This window comes from Colobus angolensis, unplaced genomic scaffold, assembly GCF_000951035.1.
Source record: "Colobus angolensis palliatus isolate OR3802 unplaced genomic scaffold, Cang.pa_1.0 Scaffold101, whole genome shotgun sequence".
Classification (NCBI taxonomy): Eukaryota; Metazoa; Chordata; class Mammalia; order Primates; family Cercopithecidae; genus Colobus; species Colobus angolensis.
In genome coordinates, this window is record NW_012111031.1 from 9222056 (window position 1) to 9232102 (window position 10047).

At 33.5% G+C, this 10047-nt stretch overlaps 1 protein-coding gene across 1 annotated transcript in view; it reads right to left on the minus strand.

The window, feature by feature from the left end:
* DNAJC15 (DnaJ (Hsp40) homolog, subfamily C, member 15) overlaps positions 1-10047 on the minus strand; it is an 86196-nt gene that overhangs the window by 37918 nt on the left and 38231 nt on the right. The window contains exons 2-3 of the mRNA XM_011940339.1: positions 4158-4209; positions 1496-1569 (exon numbers count right to left, since the gene is read on the minus strand). Coding sequence (XP_011795729.1) covers positions 1496-1569; positions 4158-4209 — 126 coding nt within the window. The remainder of the gene's footprint in view (positions 1-1495; positions 1570-4157; positions 4210-10047) is intronic.

The window sequence follows — 10047 nt, forward strand, 5'->3', positions numbered from 1 at the left end:
ACCGCGCCCGGCCGGTATTATGTATCTTACTTCATTTTTCTTTTCTTTTTTTTTTTTTTACTGTGTCTCTCCACTAACATGTAAGCTCCTAGGGCAATGTCTTTGGTCCATAACTGTATCCCACTGTCTATGATAATGTAGTATGTAGTAGGTGCTCAAAGAATATTTACTGAATACCTACCAATATTTTAGCTGAATAAAACAAAAATAGGAAAACAGAAAATACACCTATGTTCCCCTGTAATCACAGACATGCATTTATAGGACAGTAAAATCACTTGCTGTTTTTTTGAATCTAAGTTTAATTATTTGTCAGTATGTCATCCTTTGGTGCTGTCATTGTTCATGGCTAACTAAGCCTCGCAAGCCTGTAATGCCTTTGCTAAAAGAAACAATTCATTTTTTGTGACCTATACCATAATATAAATGTAAGATGCTATACATAAACATTGAAAATTTCTAGTTTTATGATCATGAACTAGAACTTGATAAATTTAATAGTTGTGATAATGGTATTAACATGACATTCTGTCCTCCAATAAATTATAAATTTGGAAAAAACAAGTCTTTCTGGTAAGTTTTGAAATATTTATTGAAAAAACATATATAAAATAGCTAGTTTAGTAGTTTTACATTTAGTAGTATTACATCAACTTTGACATAACTTACTTTCCCTGTTTAATTAGTATTCATTTTAAGAAACATTTAGTGAGTCCTCATCCCTGTGCCAGGAACTTAGAAGAGCTGATGATCAACTTGGTTTGCAGCAATTTGAGAGTCTCAAATCTCAACCAAGTTGATCTATTCCAGATTTGCTTCTTCCCTGAAGCCAACGTTGACACTGCAGGGCCTCAGTGACTTTTCTTTGTATTGTCTTCAGTGGTTGCAAACTACAATCCATACTGTTGCTTTTATGGATACATACTGTCATTCATTTTTTCACTTATATTCAGCTCCCCAGAGTAGCTATAATGCTGGTGCAAAAATGTATAATAAGTCCTACAGGATTTCACGGTTGGAATCTCATAGTTTTATGTTTGAGATGGCCAGGCATGATGTTGTAAAGGGACTAGTTTCAAATTTCAAGATGGCATCAACTCTTGAGTAAGATTCATCAGGACAAGAACCATGTCTTCTTTGTTCATCAGCTATTCCAAGCTTCTGGAACAGGGATGGGGACTCAATAAATGTTTATTGAATAAATGAACAGTAACTAAATGGGGAAAACAATTACATCAAAGTTGATGTAATACTACTAAACAGATTACAATAATTAGATGTCAAAACCAGGAATAAAGTTAGATATACAAATAATGTGACCAAGAAATTAAAAGAAACTGAGCCAGTAAATTAGACAAACTCACCAGTGATATAGCGAAGGAAATAAACTTCTACAAACATTGGAAAATCCAAGACCATTTTCTAAGTTAACTCAAGTATGTCACACGAACAAAAATCAAAATGAGTTTTCTAACTAAAGCCACGTTTAACTTACAGGAGTTGAAATCTTCTTTGCAGTTTTCGTGATAACTTGTTCTAGGGGTTTCCAGATCCGAAATGCATAGCGACCTAAACAGTAAAAGGAATAAAAGCAAACATAATTTTCTATAATCAAAATCAATCAACACCTTCAAAGTGCTTGCCACACTATTTATTGATAGTTTACATACGTCATTTCAGTAAGTATTTCAAAACTTACCAGAAAGATGGTCAATTTTTTTCATATTTTTAATTTATTGGAGGGCAGAATTTCATGTTAAAACTATTATCATAGCCGTTAAATTTATCAAGTTCTGGTTTATGATCATAAAAGTAGAAATTTGCAATGTTTACGTATAATATCTTACATTTATATATGTATAATATCTTACATTTATATATGTATAATATCTTACATTTATATATGTATAATATCTTACATTTATATATGTATAATATCTTACATTTATATGATGGTATATGTCACAAAAAATAACATCCTAGTATTCTTTCTACAACAAACTGTAAAGTCCTATTATGTATAAAAGATACTTAAAATACTAAAATGATTAACTGTATTGCTTTTTATGATAATCACTTTGAAATATATAGAAAACAAATCATATTTATGATCTATACTGCACAGAAATGGTTTTAATGGAATTATTTCTAAAGTAAAAAAGCAATTACATATGAAATATTTACCAAGGATGTTGATTATCAATTTTTCTCACTGAGGATGGCTACTCTGTCCAAAAACTTATTTTTAGTTCTTTCCTTAGTTAGGAATCTTAATAATCAAAACACTCCTGAGTTTTAACAACTAAAAGTCAATAGTAAAACAGGTTTTAAATTATTTTCAGGGCATCAAATAAGAGTAAAATATTATCTAGCTAATTTATCTTTTGTACCCCAATCAGATTGTCTTCTACCAGTATCTCTTTCTCCAAAAGTCTTGCTAGAAAATCAGTATATGACACTACATGCTTTAATTCAACTTCTAACCATAAGTCTATTTGCAAATCAAGAGTTCTACTGCAAAAATTCAACTACCTAGATAGACCTTTTAGAAAACTTTACCTGCCTATGTATAATGTTATTTCTGTGCAAACATGTTACAGTGAAAGACAGGATGCCAGAAATGGGAAAATGTGAAGATAAAAAGCTCTTGAGATAAAGGAGAACATTAAATAAAGTGAAATTAAATGAGGCTGATTCCCTAACTTGTCTGTATCTCTTATCACATAGATGTCATCTTCCATTTGATTTTATAATAGTATGAAATGTAGCTTTTATATTACCTCAAAATTCTTCAAAACCACAGTGATTGACTTCTAATTTCAGTTAAAAAGCATTTGAATGCTTCAAGAAGTGACATCTGGAGGTTTACTCTAACTAGAAGACTAGTGCTAACAAATCTAAGTGTACTTTCTCCTAAATTCTACTATTTGGTTGTATTTGGCTCTGGAAGAGATCTTGCTGTTATTTAATATAATATTCTAGTCAGTAATATGAGGTTGGGAATAGTGTGGTCTATACAGAATACACACACCAATTCTTGTCATTTTACAAAGATGATACTGGAAAAATATATCTTTAATTTCAAATCAAAATCTTACATTTGAATTCATAACTATGCCTACTCTAATTAACACTAAAATTCCTTTATGTTTAGGGGCAAGTTTGTCAGAATTCTGTTTGAGACCTGATATTCTTCTCATGACACCTCAGAAATTCATTAAGTTATATAACTGAGACATAAGACCCTTATGACAAAAACACCAAGAGAATCTGAACCACTGATCGAGATTTCAAAGTTCTGATTGTTGAAGTGTTTCATCACTTCCAAGATAAAAGATTAAAATAGTGTTTTAAATGATAATTATGAGAAATTAAATGCCATACAAAACAAGACCCTCTCATTTCTCATTTTTCTATTAGATCTTACTAAACTCCATATAGCTACAATGGAATGCAGCTTTGCCTAAAAGATCCAATTAACAAGATCAAACTGATAGAACTTACAAACACAAATGCTAGAACAAAAAGGTAAATCTTTATCAATAAGGACATATTCGCAAATTAATATTTAAGAAATAGCTATGTAATTTAAAACTATGGTACGTTAATGACAGACTCAGCAAATTTACTTTAGATCTTCAGAACTATTCTTTCCAAAAAGGTAATTTTAGCAGTGAAAAAAATTCTCCTGGATTTATCAAGGTAATTATACCAATATGTTGAGAGACAAATTAATAAACTATACGGAACAACTATGCTCATGAGAAAGAACTGACAGCTTAAAATGTATAAACCTATCTGCAATAAAAAATAAATATGGGAGAATAAAGGAACTCCATGCCACTTACATTGCACAATATTAAAATTTCTTTTTATAGTATACTATACCTCAAACTGAAAAAAAATGCTAGGAAGATAAACTATTATTGGAGCTAGTTTTCCTGGCTCTTGTATCACTAATTTTCTTCCCCATAAAGTTTATCTAGATTTTGCTACAATGACAAATGTTCAGTAACTACAAATGGTGGAAAGAGTGAGAAGGCATTATGTCTGAAAACCAAAACCTCAGAATACTAAGGGTCTACTCAATGAATCACCGTAGACACTATTTGGAAATATTTCCCCTGCAATTTGTTGGCATATATTCTTTATCTTACCTGCAAATGCAAGAGCCGCAACACCCAGTCCTACAGCTATCAAACTTCTTACCTATGGAAGAAAAAATAAGTATTACTTATGATGTAACATGCTGGGTTTTAAAAGTAAATCATTTTTAATAATGAGAATAATTACGTTACAATACTACATTTTCTTTAAGCTCCACTGTGAAGATCAGGACTTTAAAAAAATACGCAGTCTATGGGATTATATCTGCTGCTCACTGTATCAGCTAATTCTCAGTGAACTGAAATGATTCTAGATTTTCATTTAATTTCCATATATTTGAATCCATTCTAACCGGGAACTTTTATATTACCTATTGCTAAAATTTTTTCTATAGACAATTTTGAAGTGGGTTTGATATATTTATCTTCTATAAAGATAAAAAGCACCTATTTCCTCCTCCATATTTTACATTTGTAATGTTTAACAGCATTTGCTATATTTAAAAATTTCATGAAATCTTATATCAATGTTTAGGAAAGAAGTCAAGCTTCCAAACTTAACAAAAATGATAAAAAAGGCCGGGCGCGGTGGCTCAAGCCTGTAATCCCAGCTATTCCGGAGGCTGAGGCAGGAGAATCGCTTGAACCTGGGAGGGCAGTGAGCTGCGAGTGCACCACTGCACTCCAGCCTGGGCAATGGAGACAGACTGTCTCAAAAAACGAGGGACTTGGAGGAATAGGGGCTGGTTTTAAGGTTTCTTTCAGGAAACCAAAATTTGTACTTGATGCATACCTTACTCCCTAAATTAATTAGTTGATTTAGTCATAACAAAATAGAAGTATCACCAAATATTTGTTCTTACTTTTGTTTTTAAATCATGCCTCAACTAATACATAGAGTAATTATTCAGGAAAAAAATATTTCAATGAGTCTTTATTTACCTTAGGGAGCTCTAAAATTTGGAGCCAGCATAATAAAAAAGATAAATTTATCATGTTTCATTAACTGTCATTCCCACTATAGTCACAAAGCTCATTCACCTTAAAAGCAGGTATTGGTATCTGAGCAATTTTTTCACTTTCAGTTTTGCCCAGGTAGATATAGAGTTTCAGAAAAGGCTACCTAAAATCTAGTGTCGGGAAGAAGTTCCTATGAATACTGATTTTATTACGAGTAAGTCGATCTGTATATACATATAATCAACACAACCCTTCCAAAAGAACTAGACCATTTTAAGAACAGAGACTTAACATTTGGGGCTGTGTGCAGAAAAGTATACAAAGAGAAAACAAAAAATTGCTATGTTACTCACTACTAAAATACATTCAGCCCTCAGTATCTGTGGGTGACTGGTTCCAGGACCACTCATACTAAAATCGGCACATACTCAGGCACCACGGTCAGCCCTACAGAAACCACAGATACAAAAACTTGGCCTCAGTGTAGGTGGGTTTTACATCCCATGAATACTACATTTTTGATCTATACTTCACTGCAGACGTGGAGGGCTCATTGAGTTTATTTTTTAAAATCATGATTAAGTGGACCTGTGCAGTTCAAACCCAGGTTGTTTAAGGGTCAACTGTATTTACACATTTCTTCAGAGAAAATCATGCTTCCTAAACTTCTAGAAATTTTAGGTCTTATAATATATAACTTTAAATAGAACAAAACTGTTATCACAGTATTTTAATCTATTGTTATGTCTGAATTAATATCTATGCATGAGCAAGCATAAAATTGTAACTCTGTACTCCTTTTCACTAATAAAACTGAAAGGTCCTTTTAAGCTTGAAAAGAATATACCCATATTGCATTATATTAGGACTTACAGATATAAGCCACTGCAGAACCATTTTCTGACAATGCTGTGGTAGGTCAAAGAAAATGTTTAGATCCAAAAAATGAGATTACTATAAGGAACAAGTATACCATCAAATAGATGGAGTAAATCGTCCTTTTGTTCTAAAAACAGAAACACAACGTGGACCTTACAAATGATTATTTTGTACTATCCCATTCACAAAATATTGTATATATAAACAACAAAAATCAAAATCATTTTCCTTCTAAAATTAGAACTAAATTTTGTAGTGCCATGTTAGATCATTTTGTGTCTCCTTTACTAAGTTAAACCAAAGTCTTCATTAGCTAATTCATTCATTCAATAGCTTGAAACACAAAAGTCCTCCAGGCAACTAGAGAAGAACTGGATCATCCCACAGTTTTAAAAGAATACGTTTATCATAAGCTATAAACTTTATTATATACAATAATCTATTTGATATATAAAGCTAAAGAAGGATGATTTTAATTAGTATATTTTTCCATAAATTTCACTTGACCGTAAAACAAAATAAATGCAATTTAGAAAATAATATTCAAATAAAATATTCAAATAAAAGGACAGATTCACAAATAGAAAATTAAAAGCCTCAAAAACAAAGATGAAGGATGGGTTTTATCCCCAGAAAAAAATTTAAGGGTAATTAGCCATTGGCTGAGTCAACAATATATATTAATACATTAATTAAAAAATCAAGCAAAAGGGCACTGGTTCAAAAGAGCAGACTGAATCATAAAGGTATTTTGCTTTCCAAAGTGCCTTTGAAATGAGAAAAGACAGTGTACATTTTAAAACACCCTTAATAGGCCTGGAAAACAAGAAATGGGATAAACAGCAAACCAGAAAGTTTCAAGAAATCCTAGGTAAAATTTGCATGTACAGAAAAATCCCAGCAGCCTCAAACACCAGAGAAAAGAAGAAACCCTTTTCAGAAAACAAGAACACTAAATTCAGAGTCAACAACAACAATAAAAAATCAGCGTAACTTATTAAACCAGAACAATATAAACAGATCATTCCTACTCTACTAATATAGAGCCTAAGACGCCAGACACCTGTCACTTTTGCCCTTAGGCTGAGAAAGAGAACCACAGGTCTCTTTCTCTGATATGCATCTTATTCTGGGTGGTAGGTACTAAAAGAACCAAAGAGGCATACCAGCAGATCCCATTTCAGAACCCAGAAGTGTAGGGAGGTGAGAAGCTATGTCAAGGAGTAAAATGTACACAGTGCTCAACCTCTCCTGGACTCTCCAGGTACCTGCCTCTAGTCTCCTTGCTCTGAAAGACATGCCTGTTAACAAACCCACCTATGTTATTTACAGCCCACAGTCAACACTCTCATTCCATTAAGTTGTTGAGGCAACCCTACCAAACTGCTGAAGAAAAGTTAACAACATTACTTCTATTAGTCAATTTAGTCATCATAAATATAAATCAACAACCAAGGATCATTGGACATTTGAGCAAATCCAATATCACGGAGGGGAAAAAAAGAACCAATATGAACACCTAACAACTGGCTTTAGGAAAAGGAGATAAATTAGGAAGCAGAAGAGAATTTGGCCAAATTCTAATTAATGGCCTTAGAAATATTCAAAAGGATACCACATAATTAAAAAATAGTTTGCTAGAAAGAAGAAAGAATTCTTGGAAGTTAGAAAATTACTAATGTTGGCCGAGTGCAGTGGCTCACGCCTATAATCCCAGCAATTTGGGAGGTTGAGGTGGGTGGATCACTTAAGGTCAGAAGCTCGAGACCAGTCTGGCCAACATGGTGCAACTCCGTCTCCACTAAAAATACAAAAATTAGCTGGGCGTAGTGGTGAGTGCCTGTAATCCCAACTACTCGGGAAGCTGAGGTAGGAAAATCACTTGAACTCAGGAGGCAGAAGTTGCAGTGGGCTAAGATTGCGCCACTGCACTACAGACCGGGCCCTGTCTCAAAAAAAAAAAAAAAAATTACCGATGTTAAGAATTCAGTGGATAGACTGAATAACAGTATGGATATTGCTAAAGGCCAACCTGGTGATCTGGAAAATAAGCTGTGAAAACATTGTAGAATGAAGAGCAAAGAAAGATAAGGAGATGGAAAATAAGAGATAAATTGGTAAGAGACATACAGGATAGACATCTTTTTATCAGGTCCAACATCTTTCTGTTTGGAGTTCCAGCAGCCGAGAAGAGAGACAATGAAAGGAAGAAATAATAAAAGAAAAAAAATGTAAGAAAATCTTACAGAACTAAAGACCATTTTCAAATAAGTTAGGGCTAAGAATTCTTGTGAAATTCCAGAACATCAGTAAGAAAGAGAAAATCCTACAAACTTTCAGAGCAAAAAAAAAGCCGCCACCACCAAAACCTAAAACCCAAAACCCAAACAACAAAAACCAAAACAACAGGTTGCCTACAATGGAATAAGAATAATAAGACCACCAAAAAATCTAGCTGTGAGTATGCAGGAATGCAGGAGTGCAGGCACTGAGGCTTAGTCTCAGCAGAGATTTCTATACTTCTCTAATGTTGGCGCCACCAAATTTCAAGGAGCTAGCAGCTGATAATTAATAGTGAGAACAAAAGAAACAAACTGTTTAACAAAGCAGAAAAAACATTTATCATCCATGTGTTCCATATAAAAAACTTATTCTACGCACTATTTCAGCAAAATTTTAAAAAGTACGAAAAAGAGAAAGATAAGATTGAAAAACAACATGTTAAAGCTTAGAGAAAAAAATAATAAAGTTTAAAAAACCAATGAAAAGAGACCCCCATTGAAACTTGAGCCCTGGACAATCTCCTTTGAATGACAGAGACTTAGTGACACCCAATTACATACAGTTCCTGTCTTTTTAGTAACCCTATTTGGTTCAATTAATAATATTTACAAAAGCAAAACACTGTATATACTGTGTTTATGAGGTGTGACATTGGGCTTCATTAGTACCAAGAGTAAGTAGGCACATACTTCATTTCTCAGTTTCCCTGGAATGATTACTATTTTTTAAATTGTTTAAAAATACTTGCATCTTTACTGAGGTAAAAATATAATAATGATTATGATAAAGATAAAGATATTCTAAGATGTTTTACTGTAAATTCTAAGAGTAGCACTTTGTGAAAAAGAAGCCAGATTTATTGAAAGCCAGGTTTCTTACCTTGAGGCCCACAAGGAGGGAAAGGGGGGTACACATCATTTCCCTTTAAGAAATGCAGGTACCAGGCTCAGACTCTTTATAGTAAACAGGACAAATAAGACTCCTCTGAGAAGATGAGGGAGCAGGTCATGTGAGCCACTGAAGAAAGAGTTTACATGAGCATATCCCTTATAATCTCCTGAATTACCCTGCCTTATCTGTGAGCCTCTACCAAGCACTGAAGATTTTCTCATTTTCTTGCTCTCTCTTCCTTTACAGTGTTAAATAATGTAGTTCTGCAAAGCTTGGTAATTTTCTATTTACGGCGTACTGAAGATCACCATAACAGAAAAGAAACAATTTCTGAAATTCTCTCCATTTATTATTTATAACCATATGGAAAGATATAAATAGAATTCATTTAAAGAACTATGTTACTGTGTCCATTGCTACTACTCTATTTCAAGCCATCATCATCTATCACCTGAACTATCTCAATACCCGCTTACTGGTTTCACAGCTTCTACTCTGACTCTAGGTAGCAAGCAGAGTGATAACCTAAAATGCAAATCACATTGCCTCCTTGCTCAAACCCTTCCATGGGCTTTCTCTCATGCTTAAGGTAAAATTTGAAGTTTTTTTTCATTGTCTATTAGGCCCTAAGGGATCTGTGCCCAAGCTACCACTATTTCCTTCAAACACTCCTTTGGAGATACTCTTGCTGCTAGGCTCATTTGCACCTCAGGACCTTTGCAGTGATCCGACCACACAGGAAGCTCTCACACCAGAGGCTCATATGGCCTGCTCCCTTATCTTCTTGGAGAAACCTTACCTGGCCTATCTAATGTAAAGATTCCTCACTGCTGTTACTCTTTAGCCTCTTACCCTGATTTACTTTTCTCAAAAGCACTCAACACTTCTAGGTATTAAGTGTCTTTTTTTTTTTTTTTTTTTTTTTTTT